General features: G+C 50.1%; 1 protein-coding gene across 7 annotated transcripts in view; it reads right to left on the reverse strand.

Annotated features, from left to right (window-relative positions):
• Window positions 1-16115, reverse strand: part of LOC115943103 (uncharacterized) — a 160341-nt gene that overhangs the window by 5119 nt on the left and 139107 nt on the right. For 4 of the 7 annotated variants that reach the window (XR_014144809.1, XR_014144804.1, XM_081818106.1 and 1 more), the window contains 2 exons: window positions 9530-9579; window positions 8343-8760 (listed from right to left, as the gene is read on the reverse strand). The exons of 1 other annotated variant lie outside the window; for it this stretch is intronic. Coding sequence is in view for 2 of the 6 variants with exons in the window: in XM_081818108.1 (XP_081674234.1) it covers window positions 9533-9579 (47 nt within the window). In the remaining 4 variants the exon portion in view is untranslated. Of the gene's footprint in view, window positions 1-8342; window positions 8761-9529; window positions 9580-16115 lie in introns of those variants that run through there. 2 more of the 7 variants (XR_014144817.1, XR_014144811.1) reach the window with 1 other exon arrangement.

Raw genomic sequence — 16115 nt, forward strand, 5'->3', positions numbered from 1 at the left:
TCCCCCTCTTTCCTTGCCACCCCCCCCACCCAGCCTTCCATCTCACCCCATTTCTTTGTGTGTTGGTTCTCTCCCTCTCCCTTTCTCTCCCTCCCTCCCTGCTCCCTTCAGCCCTCTCTCCATCTCTCTTCCCCCTCCCATTCTCTCTTTCTCTGCACACAGATCTCCTCTCTAGGAGCCCCCAGCTGCCTGGTGAACTCATTTCAACAGCTATTAGGGATCAGCACCCTTGATACTTGGTGAGGAAGATGAGTTTGAGATAAGATGGGCTGTTTCAATCTCAGCACATCTGTAATTGCATTACCATTAAATTGCACCATTTTCCAAAGGTGAGAGCCCAGGGCCCTTGTGCTGAGAGTCTTCTGTAAATCCACTGCCAAGTTCTGTATGATGTGGAAGCCCCAGGCAGAGGGGAGAGTAGACCCAGCTTGATTTGACCACCATATTAATCCCTCATTGTCTTCAGGGTCTCTTGTTTTCCATTTTATTTCAAAGGTAAAAGAACCCCTGGGAATCATTATCTCCAACCTTCTCATCTCACAGATAAAGAAACTGAAGCTTAAAGAAAGGGAATTGCCCAAGGTCACACAAGCGTAAGCCACTGAGTCTGCAGATGTCTCTCATTCTGCAGCCTTCGTGCAAGTTAGGACTATAACAGAGAAAGTGGGCAAAGGGCAAATAAAAGATCCAGAATTTTCAGGTTCCAAGGGTGTAACCTTGGTCAAATATCTAGTGGATCTGTCATATCTAGTGGGCATGATACAAAAATGGTTTTTGGGTCAGAGGATAGCAACATCATGACTTCTTGTGGTCTGTCAGGTTTGGCCAGGGATACAGAGAACAGGATTCAGCCCCGAGGAGAGGACAAAGCTGGCAAAACCTGGATGGGGTTTGGGCACATTCATGCTCCAGACAGATGGGCTGGTATGCAGTGCAGGACTCTGTTTCCAGCTAAGACCTGGGAGACACAACAAGGAAATCAATGCAGAAGGTGGCACATAAACCAAGGCAATAACACAGGGGCTGGCAATGGGGACTGCAGTCTGGGGGCCTACCCAGCTTATGCCTGTAGAGGGAGAAGCTGGGAAGGATGGAGCCTGCAAGCATGGAGCTCAGGATGGGCTGGAGCCCGGATGCAAGGGAAGCAGGATGCAGACGGTAGCTGGGGAGTGGATACAGAAGGAGAATCAAATACACCCTATGGGTTGGACGTCAGGAAGGGCTCCAGATAAAAGATTATGAGAGAAAACCAGATGAATGTGGGGAAGGGTCAGTACTGGCACAGAGCACCAATCAGAAGAGCTCCAGGAGGTCAGAGAGGGTGTCACCTGGCACAAGGGTCTGTCTCCTTAGGCTCTGCCCTGCCTTGTTGGCTCCCTGTTTCCTGCTTCTTAAGGAAAATAGATACAGGATCACATGTAGCCCAGGCTTGTTCTACACTAAGGGATCATTCCCAGTGCCCACCAGCTGTTGGCCAGCCTGAGGATTATGGGTTTGGGGCTGGAGGGGATGAGGAAAGCAGGGAGATCATTACCTCAGTGGCCTCTGGTGGCTCTGGGAGCCCAGTGATGCCCACTTCCTAGCCTCCTGCACCAATAGCAGCAGGAATTTAACCAGGCAGGCTGAGCAGATACAGGTCCCCATCACATCCTTCCCAGCTCCGGGGCTGGGAGGCCAGCAAGCAAACAAACAAACAGCCAGCAAATGTGTCCCTGTGTCCCAGGGTCAGCCTGCCGCAGTGGCTACACCTGCTTTGGCAAAGCAGTTACTTTGAAGCCCAGCCTGATGCAGAGAGTGTGCAGCACTCAGGGACAAAATTGGGGGGTTTAATGATGTGAAATAGCTCCATGTGTAATCTGGGTGCGCTACAAGGGCTGCTGAGAGACTCTAAAAGCTTCCCAGGCTGGCCTGCCTCTGAGGCTGGCCCATTATGTTGTTTGCTGCCTTGTGATCAGGATAAAGCCAGCCCCTGCCAGCCCTAGTTCCATGCACACTGTTCCTTTCCCCCAACTCCAGGCACCCACGGGGCCCCCACCACGGATCATCGGGCACAAGGTTGGCTGCCCCAGAAATTCTTAGATAAATCAATTAGGATAAATGAGCTTAGTGATGTATGATGCCCTTGCTCCACTGCGTGCCTTCTGAACTATTAGCTCTCCGGAGAAGATTAATTACGGAACTGCCATGCTAATGCTCTTTTAATGGAATCTGTTATTTAAGTTTAAGAGCAGATATCGAATGTATGGGAGTTAGATACCTGCTATGTGCAACCCAAATCAGAAGCGATGGATGGAGCTAAACTCAGGACGGGCCTGTTGAAACAGGAGAGCTAATAATCACTCTGAACCCTGCAGAAGGTTGCACCAAGTCCTGGAAGGTTTTCCTGCAATTGATCACATGTATTTGTGGCATTAACTTTTTACTCTACTTGGACAGGAATTCTTATGTTGGAAGAAACAGAGTAGAAAAGTGGAAGAGCTGTTAAAGGGAAGAGGCTGGGTGAGCTTAAATAAGCCATAGAGCAGGATGTAGACAGAAAGAACATATTTGATGTAGGTCATATTAATAGAGATATAATTAGCAAAGGATTCAGCCCCGAGGAGAGGACAAAGCTGGCAAAACCTGGATGGGGATTGGGTGCATTCATGCTCCAGACAGATGGGCTGGGATCCAGTGCAGGACTCTGTTTCCAGCTAAGACCTGGGAGACACAACAAGGAAATCAATGCAGAAGGTGGCACATAAACAGGAATTCTTATGTTGGTAGAATCATGAGCAAAGGAGGTTTGGTCTTGCCCTAGACAGTCAGTATAGGAAGTCATGTTTCCCAAGTGATATTGACTAGTGACGTGAAGTGGACAGAATAGTGAAGTGGCTAGAATAATGAAAGGTCTGAAAACTGAATCCTATGAAAGTTGCAAGTAGCTCCTGGGAGATGCGGATGGGGGGAGGCAGTAGTTCTCAGCACTGGCTACTTCTTAGAATTATATGGAGAAACCTTTAGAAAATACCAATGCCCAGACCACCTTCCCAGAAATTCTGATTCAGTTGGTCTGAGGTGGATTCAGGCTTTAGTAGTGTTTTAAATCTGCCCAGGTGATTCTCAGGCATGGCCAAGTTTGAGAACAACTGCTCTAAGAGATGTCACAGGTAGGAGGGATGACACTTACCATGTGCAGCTCCAGAGAACAGAATACATGTGAATGGATGGAAGTTTTTGTCCCAAAACATTGGAATCCTGTGGTGGTGGACCAGCAGAGGATGGGAATGGAGTGAGTTGGTGGGAGGGGTTTGGGCCAAGGTCTGGATCCTCTATAGAAGGTGTTAGCAATTGAGGCACAGCAGGTAGGACAGGTAGAACAACCAGAGACAGGCCATGGAGGTGGGAATAATTTGCAACCAACCTCACATTTGTCTACTGAACCTTTGTAAAGAACGCAGAGGAGTCAAACACGTGGCCAGGATTCCTACCCTCCTGGGAGTCCCATGGGGTGAAAGGTGGTGTGACAGGTATCTCTGGGCAGAAGCAACACTCCAGAGCTGTATGGAAGGGTCAGAGCGTTATGGTCCAAGGCCGAGTACATTCACGGCTCCAGTCAGTTGCAGGTGCACAGGAGACAGCATGGTCCTGCCCCTGGGAAGGAGGAGCCTGGCAGGAATTCGGCAGAAGAGCCAGGGCCCCACTCTCCTGGACAAAGGTTGGTACTCAGATGCTGTCCTGAAGGAATCAGTCAGAACCAGAAACCCCTCTGGCTGGGAGTAGTGACAGCATTTGGGAAGGAGGGAATGAGTATTCCCTGAACACCTACTAGAGGCCAGGCCCTGTGCAGGGGCTTCATATCCATCATCCCTTTACTCCTAATGACTGTCCTACTAGTTGGGGGAAATTATGAACATATTTCATATACAAATGTGAAAACTGAGGCTCAGCGAGCTTAAAAGCCCCGCCTGGTCATACCCAGGTTGTGACTGCACAGCTTTCCGTGGGCCCAAGCTGAGGACCACGCTGCTGGCTATCTACACTCGGGACTGAAGCCGGAAACAGCGGGCATGTTGTGTGTGTATGGGAGAGCCACACCAACCCCCTTGGGAAGGCCCTTCCTTCCCCCAGAAGAGAGGAGACAGAACTTGGGGGGTTTTGGAGCCCTGAGAAGTCAAGGCAGAAGGGGGGGTATACAGCATGCTTTGTGGGGGATACAGGATGGAAGTGAGTAGGAGTTTGTGCTGTGTGGTGCTGGTTTCTCTAAGCCAGAGAGCTGAAGAAGCCTCAACGTCATCTGCCAAATGGGAATGGCAGCCTCTGTGCTGTCCCCTGCCATGGGGTGATGTGGTGTAAGAGGTTTAGAAATACTACAGACTCCAAATGGGGCAAAGTCACCTTGCCCCCTGAGATGAAGCATGATCCCCAACACCCCCATACACACACACAAATATGCACATGTACACACAGACACTGACATATGAACATGTTCATTTATACTCAACCTACAAATTTTACCATGTTTATTTCCCTGTTGTCATCCCCAAGACGCTGGTAAAGTCTTATTTAAATATTCCAGCCCAGTCTCAACTAAGCCAAAATCTTTCTATGCTTGGGCCAGAATAGCAGATCAGGAGTGGTGTGGCCCTTCATGCACATAGAAGGCACATGATAAATATTTGGTGAAGGAAAGAATAAATGAATGTATGAATGACCTTCCATTGTAATTGCAATCTTAACAATTCACATAAATAGAACAATGAACAATGAGATTTAATACATTTTATCTCAAATAATCCCGTGACAGATATTATTATTCCCACTTTACAGATGAGGCATCTGAAGCTCAGAGAGGTTAAGTCGCTTTCCCAAAGATACCCAGCTAGTAAATGGAGCAGGAAGCTTCAGAGCAGTGAGCCAGGTGAGGCTTGCACTTACACCATCTCAAGAATTATTTAGGCCCCAGGGTCTGGAAGCTCTCCTAGTCTCCCCCCTCACCAACTCCCATCTCTTTCTACCCCATTACCCTGCCTTCTTTTCTCCAGAGCACTTCTCACTGCCTGACTTTAATTACTCATATATTCCTTTGTTACAATCTCTCTCCCGCTAGTAAGTAAGCTCCGGAGGGCAGGACTCTCTCCCTTGTGTTCACTGCCACGTGCCCAGTGCCTAGCCGAGTGTCCAGCACACAAATGTCCCACTGAGCAGCAATTCGTGCCTGGCTGAGGGACTGCACTGGGGGGCCTGATGGGGGGTGGGGAGTGGAGGTATTCCTGGTGACATGGCTGACTCCTCCATGTCCTCCTTTGCAAAGGTTCAATAAACAAATGTGAGGCTGGTTACAAATTATTTCTGCCATCTTTCATACAATGGAGTTAACAGCTGGCTGAGCTACAATATATCAATTGTATAAATTTCGAGGGCATTTTCATGTTTCAATCTCCTTATGTATTTCTAGTTGACCAAACGTGTTCGAATTGCCATTAACTGCAATCCCATCACCTGGCTCACTGGGCAGGAAGGCAGTGGCTTGGGTTTAACTCCTCAAGGGCCATGGAAGGGAGAGGGGAGAGGTCTGGCACTGCCAAGGCCTAGAGAAGAGGCTGCTGTTAAAAGTCAAGCAGCTGCTTTAATCTGTAGATCTCATTCTTCATTTTTCTCCGGGGGCCTCTGACCACCTTCCATCCAAATCTGTATCCGCTCAGATTCTTCTCTCTTGAGACCTTAAAGCCATTTCCTGCCACATTTCCACCCCAACCAATGGCTGATAGAGCCCCTCCTTAAATACAATCCCACTTCAAACTCAAAACCATGTAATAGGCATGGGGAAGGAGAGATGTTGAGACACTGTGGGCCCTGTTTGGAAAAGTTGTAATCCAGTGCGAGTAGGGGAAAAGAGGGGCATTAAGAGCGTTTTAGAGCTGCAATAAAAATTTGTTCATCTCTCTGTTCCTAGTGCCTGGCACAGAGGCTGGCATATAGTTGGGACTAAACAGTGTTTCTTGAATAAACAAATGGATGGATATAATATAAAGACCATGCATGTGCTTGGAACCAGAGAACTGGCTTCAAATCCCTTTGTGATCTTGAGCCAATCACCTAACCACTCTGAGTGGTGGTTTCCTCATCTTTAATGAGCAGAGCATTCAGAGCGGGAAGGTGTCACATGGCCCCCCCCCGCAATTTTCCAGAAGGAGAGAAAATCTTGTAACTGTCAGTAACATGCTAGAACTGTCAAAAGTACATAAAGGAGCTACAGTAATTGTGAAACAGAAGTCACAGTTCTATTTATTTTGCAATAATGTAAACTTCACAATTTTTAACTTCCAGATTAAAAAAAACAAAACAAAAACCCTTCCACTGCTATATCTAAGAAATCTGTAAACCTCAAACATTGTAGCCACCAGCCCCCGCCCCCCCCGCCAAGGTCTATGAGATAGACAATGCTAGTGGGGTATTCATGACCGTCAGCCCAACCAGGGGTGGATGCTCCCTTTCTTGCAAACAAGGAGGGGGCATTCAAGGAAGTTCAGCTCACAGTTGCTCGGGGGAAAGGTTCCTGGAGCATGTGGAGTGAGCCCAGGGAAACATAGGATTCACCTACATGGAGATGGGGTAGGTGAGCTGATATCCCTTGGTGCTGGGCTGATGAGAACTAGGGATAGCTGTTGGATTCTGTCCTCTCTCAGCCTCAGCCCAGACTGGCTTTGAGAATAATGACCAAATAACAATAGTCAATTTATTGAGCAGATACTACATGCCAGGCACCATGCTAATTACCTACGTGCAGAATCTCCTGTAATCTTTATGACTTTCCCACAAAATAGATATTATTGTATTCTGAGATGACTCCCAATGATCCCCATCTCCTGATGTTCACAAAATAATACCTCGTGTAATAATCCCTTCTCCTTGAGTGTGGGCTGGACCTGGTGACTTGCTTCTCATGAATAATAATAGAATAGGGCAAAGGTGATGGCATGTCACTTCTGAGACTAGGTTATAAAAGGCTGTGACTTCATCTGCCCTCTCTCTCTCTGGCTCTTCATGATGAAGCAAGCTGGAAAGGCCCAAGTGGCAAGAAACTGAGGGCAGCCTCCAGCCAACCACCAGTGATTAACTGAGACCCTCAGTCTGACAGTCCTTAAGGAACTGAACTCTGCCAACAACCCATGCATGCATTAGGAAGTGGACCCTTCCCCAGCACAGGCTTCAGATGAAACCACAGCCCAGTGACACCTTGACTGCAAGACGCGCTGAGCGGAGGACTCAGCTAAGCCACACCTGGCTTCCTCATCCACAAAAACTGCAAGATAATAAATGTAAATGGTTTTCAGCTGCTAAATTGGGGGGTGGTTATTATGTAACAGTAGGCAACTAATAACATTATTATTCCCATTGTATAGATGAGGAAACCAATGCTTAGAGAAATCACCAAGCTTGCCTGGACCACATACGAGTAAGTGGAGGAGCCCAGATTAGAACCAAAGTTTATCTGACCTTGATGTCTACATTCTTGCCCACGTTGCACTCCTGTCTCCTCTCTGGGGCCTGACACTCCAAAGCTTATTGGCCTTCCCATCACATGTTATGAGGCTCTACCATCAGCCCCTTTATGTCCCTGTCCATGGCTCTCCTGTTCAGGGATTTAGCTTTATATGGTTTTGAGGTTTCAGTCACTTCTTGGTGAGAGTCAGTTGAGGTACATTGATCCCATGACCTCTGGTGCCACCTTGGATGTGCACGCTGACCCCATCCCCTGACTGGAGAAGATGATGGTGTACAAGACAGTGGCAAAGAAAGAGGGGAGGGAGGGAAGTGATGGCAAGGAGATGGGAGAGCCAATGGTCATGTCCTTTGTAAAGCACCCCTGTCACTTTCCTCAACACCCCCAACCCTCATTCCTGAACATTCCCTTGTAGTCACTCCACCCACCTTCCGGTTCTAGGTAGTTTTGCCATAAGCATCTTTGCTGTACATATTTTTGCTGTATTTTTACCGCAATACTAATCGGCCCTATGGCAATTTTGCCATCACAGATAAAACCACAAAAAAAAAAAAAAAAAAAAAGAGGGACATTCCTTAAAAAGGACATAATGAAACATGAACGGTGAAGAACAAAATTTGTAAGACTTTATTGCAGGGGCCCCTGTGTGGCTCAGTCAGTTAAGTGTCCAACTCTTAATTTAGGCTCAGGTCATGATCTCAGGGTCTGAGATCGAGCCCAGCCTTGGGGCTCTGTCCTCAGTGCAGAGTTTGCTTAAGGCAATCTCTCTCTCTCTCTCTCTCTTCCCCTCTGCCCCCTCCAACTACTCTCACTCCCTCTCACTCTCTCCCACTTTCTAAAATAAATAAATAAATAATTAATTAAAAAAAGACTTTATGGCAAAATACAAAGTATTTGAATACATTTAAAATACGTATAGATTCATGGCAATACCGTGCAAATAACTGATTTTATTTAGTGGATCGTACCCGTACCTATGCACTTGTCTTCAGAGTCTTTCGGCCATAGTATTACACATTTTTCTTTGCTTGTGGATTCCACTTCTTGTTCAGCATCGCACTTCTTCGATTTTCACTGAAATTTCTTCCTTCAGAAGTATCTGTTTCCAAAAACTAGGATGCATGTTCGTAAATGAACTTTGTATTGTGATGTGAAATCCTTCTCCACTGTTGCTCGTTCTTGGCATTTTGTCACATGTCCCTTGATGGTCGTTCCAAAGTCCTCTGGGAAATGTGAGTTCAAACTCTGCATCACAGTCCAGACCATTATGAGGGCTAAGATTTATATAATATAAAAATGGGAGGATTGTGTCAGTGGAGACATGAAAACAAACCGCCAACCAGTCGATGAAACAAACTGTCAAACCTAACCATCAACCAGTTATTTTTTTTTTTGCATTTTTATTTATTTTTTTTTTATTCTTATGTTAATCCCCATACATTACATCATTAGTTTTAGATGAAGTGTTCCATGATTCATTTTTTGTGCATAACACCCAGCGCTCCATGCAGAATGTGCCCTCCTCAATACCCACCACCAGGCTAACCCATCCTCCCACCCCCTCCCCTCCAGAACCCTGTTTGTTTTTCAGAGTCCATCGTCTCTCATGGTTCGTCTACCCCTCCGATTTCCCCCGCTTCATTCTTCCCCTCCCACTACCTTCTTCTTCTGCTTTTTTTTTTTCTTAACATATATTGCATTATTTTCAACCAGTTATTTTTTATGCTTTAGGGCAAAATTGCCTCACCCTGAATTAGTTATGGGGTGAAAATGCTAGCAGCGAAGACGCTTAAAGCAAAAATACTGGACACGCCTCCTTCTTGACCCCACCCTCAGCAGCAGTTCCTCAAGGACCCCCAAAGCCATCTCAGCCCGCAAGGCTACCTCACCCACACCAGATTGCTGACGGTCTGAGTAGGCCAGCACCACATTTGCCCTGCTCACGGCTCTCCCCCAGAGCAGATGGACGCACTGACCTCCCCAGTGCATCCAGAACCCAGGGAGTCGCGCTCAAGCCAGATTTGGTTCCAATCCCTGCCCTACCATTCATGCTCTGTGTGACCCCAAGTGCTCTTCAGCCTCAGTTTGCTCATCTGCAAAGTGGAAATAATAACAACAATAATAAAGTTCTTAATCTAGCACCTGGCATGTGTTCAACACTTAACAAGTGTATTAACATTATTATAATTATTATTTCCTTATTTGCAAAATTGGGAGAATTCTGTATTTCATAGAACTATTCATTCATGTAAAACATGCCACTGTTGCATAGACCGCTGAGAAGGAAAAATGCTCCCCAATATAACCTCACCGACCAAAACACCTTTCCCACCTCTAAGACTGTATCTTAGAATCAATGAACCACGGAACGAGTGTGCACCTCACAGAGCTGGTGTGGGATTGAATGGGGTAATCCCATGGTGCTCAATAAATGTTTACGGACTGGATGGAGGTTGGACTCCCGTCCAGTGCTCTTGCCACTCTGCAGCCACGGCCCACTCTGCTCACGTTGAGGCACCCACAGGGCAGCAGGACAGACCGGTGGAGAGGCGGCTTCCATGAGCGCACTCACTGCATATCGCTCGGCTCCAAGACCTCCACCCTGGCAGAGCCGTCCTTCCTGCCGCCCAGGGAGACGGCCCCAACCACCCTGAGAGGTCTCCTCTTCTGCAGCTGTCCCTCAAGACAATGTCCATGCTCAGATGTGATGAGCTTGTCCCCCCCAGAACGAAGTCCCCTAGACCTCTCGGCTGCCCACCTGACCTCCTCCCAAGCCCAAGAAAGTTCAGCAACTTATCTCTCCCTGTCAGGTGCAGCCAGTGTCTGCTGGGGCTCCAAGCAGGGAAAGGGGGCATCAGCCAGAGGCCTCTCCCTAAAGGCCACCTGAGGCTAGGATTGCATAGGGCCCTCTTGATGCTTCCTCACAAAATCCTTCCCAGGATCTGCCTTCTGTCCCTTCAGCAGCAGGAGCCCAGACTGTAGGCCGAGCAAGCCTAGTAAATAAAAGCATCTGGATCATCCTCCCCGTAGGCCCTCAGTCAGGTTCAAAGTGGGGGGAGTGCCTGGGGGAGGGCACAGATACATGGCAGCCCAGCCTCCAGTTTATAACCCTGTAATCCTTGGGCAGGACAGGCATTCACAAAACTCAGTAACTTGTCCAGTTTTCAGAAATATGAGTTCAGGCTTCTCTGCATCCATGTCTCTCTCCCAAGCACCTCTGTCTAGGAGTGTCTGTCCCTCCCCTGCCACCTCCTGCCATGATGGCCAGGACGGAGATCACCTCTCGCAGGGCCACTGAGGCAGAGTGAGCACAGGCACCCCCACCCCCAGCGCAGAGATTCTGGCTCACCTAGGACCAGCTCGCGGCAGCTGCTTGGAAATAACAGTCCCCCCCCCCCCTCAGTTATGATGAGCTCCTTATCTCTCTGTGCAAATTAGGAGCACTTCATGGTAATCCAGCCCCGCTCCCTGCCTCAGCAGACTCTCCGAAATAAAAAAGCTGGAACTGAGTCATCAAACGTTGAAGCTCCCCCACAGCCCCATCCCCACCAGCAGTCATGCCTAGGAGGAGAGAGTGTTGCTGCATAACTTTGCCAGCCTGAGTCCTTTGCCAGGATCCAGGTGTCCGAGAGTCCGTGGTCAGCTTCCCCACGGGTCATATGGGGGCCCGCCCCTGTGAGCCTGGCTCACACCCTACCGAATGCACCAATAATAATATCCACCATTTATGGAGACCTCAGGACCAGCCAAGCCAGGCACTGGGCCAAGTGCTCTGCATGGGTAAGTAACCTCATCTAAGACTTAGGACAGCCCTGTGAGGTGGGGGTTTCAGCCCCATTTTTCAGATGAAGGGCAGAGGGGTATGGTGCTTTGGCCAAGGTTGCAGGCTGGCAAGGGTGGGAGTGAACTACAGCTCCTCCACCATCTGAACCACCCTGCTAACTGCCCCCGCCCACCGCCACACACCCCTGGGGATAGTCGGGGCTCCGTGTCAATGCAACTGTACATACACACTCCCAGAATACGCCCACTCACATCCTCATGTGTCCAGGACACGAAGTTAGATTTTTTTTTTCCCCTCTAATGGACCCAAAAGGAATGTGAGATGGGCTGCAAACCAGTCGCCCAGGCTACAAAGTGGAAAATCAATTTGTAATGGAGGGAGCCGTGATCTCCCGGAGGGGCCTGGGATGGCCGGCCAGCTGAGCAAGCCAGGCACCTGCCACCAACGCAGAGGAGCACCCCACAGGCATGCTCAGGAGGCAGGACCCGCGCGACCCTGCATTGTTTCCAGACTGCTGTTGCCAACAGGTACCCGCTTCCGCGTGCTGCTTCCCAGTGGTGGTTCCCTTGCAGACACTGAATTCCAAATGCAGCAAAAAATAAATATTTTAAGGCTCTGTGGCCTGAGTCACCGGAGTTTCGTGGCAGCTAAGTCTCGGCAGCTGGCCCTGCCCACGGGCCTGCTTAGCGTGCAATTAAGATGCAAAATAACATCCCTCAGAAGCTCCCCTCTGGGCCTCTTTGCTTCTCCCTTCAAGGCCCCGGTGGATTAAGAAGATTCAGGAACAGTGGGGAGGCGCTTCTCCCACCAACCTTATTGGAACAAGTCTCTGGCTGGGTTTATGGCCTTGGCTCAGAGCCCTGCCTAGGGTTGGCTGCTGACCTCTTCCTGGCTCCCTGCGAACCTCTCCCACACCACAGCACACTCAGGTCTGAAACTTTAGAACCCTTAATTGATGCCCCACTGGCCTTAGTTTAGAATCCAACCAGGGACAATGACCTCCAAACCAGACAACTTGACTGGCCCCTCCTGAATCTGATCTCCTCTCCCTTCACTCGCCCTCTCCAACCACACAGGCCTTCTTTCAATTCCCCAAAACAAGCCAAACCTTTTCCTGCCTCAGGGCCTTTGCACTTGCTGTTCTTCTTTCTCCTGATCTGTATATGTCTGGTTCCTATTCAACCTTAAATATCACCTCTTCCAAGAAAGCTTCTTAGACCACCCCATGTAGTAAGAAGCACCCACGAGGTCACAGGCATGGCACCATGCACTTTATAACAACCTAAGGGTCAGCAAACTGAGGCATGGAGCTCATCAAGAGCCACGCAGAGAGGGTGAGGGTTCGAACACAGGTATTCTAGCTTCAGAGTCTGGGTCCTTAACCAGTGTGCTACACTGTCTCTGACTGAAGTGGCTTCCTTCCCCCGTCTCCCTCCTTGGCTTCTCCCCTTCTATCTTTATCCAGTTGTCTTGTCTGTCACCCCAACTGAACGTCATTAGCTCCCGAATATGGAAGCTTCTCCTATCTTATTCTCTCTTGTTTCCCCAGTGCTCACAGCAGTACCTGGCCAGGGTAGGTGCTCAACACATACTTACTGGATGAATGAATGAATGGATGGATGAATGAAGTGTTCTAATTCATCCCACCTCCTCCTGCCCCTTTTTCTGTAGAACTTTGAGTCAGGCATACAACACATTCAAGTCACGCCTTGCCCCCTGCATGGCACATGGTAGGTCTTCAAGGCCCCAGGGGACCAAAGTGGTCCCTTGGGAAAAGATGGGTTAGCATTTGTATCAGGCTCCCTAATTTAGACCTTCCCCTACTATAGCTGGTTCCAGAAATACAAGAGAGACAAAGAAGCAGGGGTGAGTTTGTGGTTTCTGAACCATGATGGGGTGGAGGGAAACAGGCAGGACAAAAACACAGAGGGGACGCCAAACCTGCCGGAGAGAATACAGCAGTGGGCCAGCCAGCAAGGCAACTGCCCAGATCTCTGAGTCAGTAAATTGTCAGGAGGGGGGAAGGAGGAGACCCCACTTACTGACTACAAACCACATTCCTCAGGACTGCTGTGTAACAGAACCGTCACTCACCAGGACAGTTATATGATAGGAGCTCGTGTGAGGGCAAAACTCTGGGGTCCTGCGGTGACCACAAGGTAAATACGGGCCAGCAGAATGAGGCAGCTGTTGAAGAAATTTAGTTAACTTTTAGGCTATGTCAATAGGAGTATGATTTATAGATTAAGGGAGGTGATTGCCTCCCTGCACCTGCTCTGGCCAGACCTCTGTAGAGTGTTGCATGCAGTTCTCATCACACATTAGGAGGACCTTACCAACTTCTGAATATGCAAAGGAAATAGCCCCGGGCACACTGAAGGAACCACGGCTGCCCAGCTAGGAGGAGAGTAGTCCAGAAGCCCTTGACTTTTGTTTGTCATCCCTGAAGGCTACCTGGAGATGGAGCTCAACCTGGTGGGGGAAGGAGAATTTGAGTTCCAGGATCTAGATGGTAAGGAAATCTTGCCCTCCGGGTGGTGACATTCCTGTCCCTAGCAGTGAGCACGCCAAGACCGGTGGCCTTTTGGAGGAGGTGGCAGAGGGAATGCTGGATTGCAAAGGGTCAGCCTGGAGGAATGAGCTTTGCAGCACAGAGTGTGTCCACGGGATCATATCACCCAGGAGCTGGTTAGAGATGGAGAATCTCAGCCCCCAGACCTGCAAAATCAGAATCTACCTTTTTTTTTTTTTAAAGATTTTATTTATTTATTTGAGAGAGAGAGAGAGAGAGACAGCATGAGAGGGGATAGGGTCAGAGGGAGAAGCAGGCTCCCCGCCGAGCCAGGAGCCTGACGTGGGACTCGATCCCAGGACTCCGGGACCATGACCCAAGCTGAAGGCAGTCGCTTAACCAACTGAGCCACCCAGGCGCCCCAGAATCTACCTTTTAACAAGAGCTTCAGTGAGAAGCAGTGAGTTTCAGGGCTGGGAGGAGGAGTCAAGGCCTGTTGAAAGCGAAATGACTCCATCACATGTGTGGAGGGCACGGGTGGAGCACCTACCTGTTGGCAGCTCAGACAGCCCCTGTGGAGGGGTTTCCTTTCTGGGGGAGGCAGCAGCGTAAGGAGCCTCGGTGCGGAGATAGGGCCCGTGCTGGGTGGGGTGTTCAGTTCTGGGGGAGGCGTGAGATGGGGAGAGCTACCAGGAAAGGCTTTAAAATAATGGGCGACCTGGTTCAAGGTCACAGAGCAAGGACAATGCAGGAACAGAACTCCAGGTGCCTGGCTCCCCACTCACCTGGTTGTGCTGTGCTGTATGTGTGTGTGTGTGACAGAGAGAGAGAGAGATTGAAAGAAAGCTATGCGTGTATAAAAGACTATAGTGAGTACACGGTGTGGCCCTCCCGTGAGGGCCAGTGGGCATGAACGTGTGAGTCTGTGTGATTGTGTACATCTTTGGGTTGTGACATCTGTGCTCCTGTATCTGCGTGTGGGTTGTGTGTAAATGGGTGGGGCGGGGGCGGCTACGTGTCTGCGAGTGCGTCTGCACGTGGGAGCGTTTCCCCAGGCGGAGGTCCAGCCGTCTGAGCAGCACCCCACCGTGCATGGCCCTGTGGCCAGATGCGACAGACCGTGCAGCCCTGGGCTGGCTGGCTGACCCTAGGGAAGCAGGGTCCTCTGGGGCTATCAGGTGCCCCTGGGCTGGCAGCCAGGACACCTGGGTCCCTCTTCCTGACTCACTGCGTCTGCCAATTCATAGGACATCTCTGTCCCCTGCTTTCCACTCCCAAGTGAAAGTGGCAGGAGATGGGACAAGGGCAGGAGCCACTGTGGCTGTCCCTTCCATCCCCACCCACCCCATTAGCCCTGCCACTGGGGAGGGCTCTCGAGCAAAACTGCCCAGTTCCCTGGCCTCCCTGCTTGTGCAGGACAGCCCTGAGTGTCCCTGCCCTTCTGCCTCTAGTTCACAGTCCTGACCCAGCCCAGTCCTCGTGTGCCTGGCCTCTGACTCAGTTTCTCCTAAATATCCCCTCTCCCGTCCCTCACCTCAACCCACACTAGCCATCCAGCCTCGGACTTGAGACAAGAGCTCCCCCATGCCTCTCAGATGAGCTTTACCAGGAAGGCCCCTCCACCCAAACAGATGCCCTGTGCTGGGCTTTCAGCCAACCTCTGGGACAGGGGAGGTGAACAAGGAGGCATGGGGACAGCACGTCTTTCTCTCTCTAGGATACGGACTCTGGATCCCGGGAGGTCAGCTCTACTTCTTACCTTGGGCAAGGCACTCACCCTCTCCAAGCATCAGTTCCCTCATCTGAAAAATGGGTACATGAACCAACTTCCAGTGACATGCCATGACACTGTGTCAGTGGGTCAGCAGGGTCTTCCCTGACGCCACCAGAGGAGAGCATGAGCCTGAGGGTCAGACTGGGTCAGGAGTGGGTAAGGTCACCCTGGAAATGCCCAGCGCTGCTGGGGAGTTGGCCCTTGTGGGGACGCCAAGGTTGCAAGGAGGAGCTGAGCAGGAGTCCAGAGATGGAGCCCATGGGTCTGGGATCCCAGAGCCCCAGCCCCAAGGAGACGCGAGGCAGGAGCCTCAGACCCCACCAGCTTCTTGTGTGGTAGAGTGTGGGGGCAGCACCTGGTGTTGAGGGGAAGAAGTGAGAGGGACGAGTTCAGGGGCAGAATCTAAATGCTTCTCACAGCCGAGGCCCTGTCAGCCTTCCCTTCAGGTGTGGCCAGCTGCCCCAGGGGACAGCTCGCCGCCCAGAGCAGCCAGACCACAGAAATGTCACTAGGAAACATCGGGGTTGGTGGCAGGCAGGGACCACAGAGGGCGGAGGGC

Source organism: Leptonychotes weddellii, chromosome 4 (genome assembly GCF_054177405.1).
Source record: "Leptonychotes weddellii isolate Sample4059 chromosome 4, ASM5417740v2, whole genome shotgun sequence".
NCBI classification, from domain to species: Eukaryota; Metazoa; Chordata; class Mammalia; order Carnivora; family Phocidae; genus Leptonychotes; species Leptonychotes weddellii.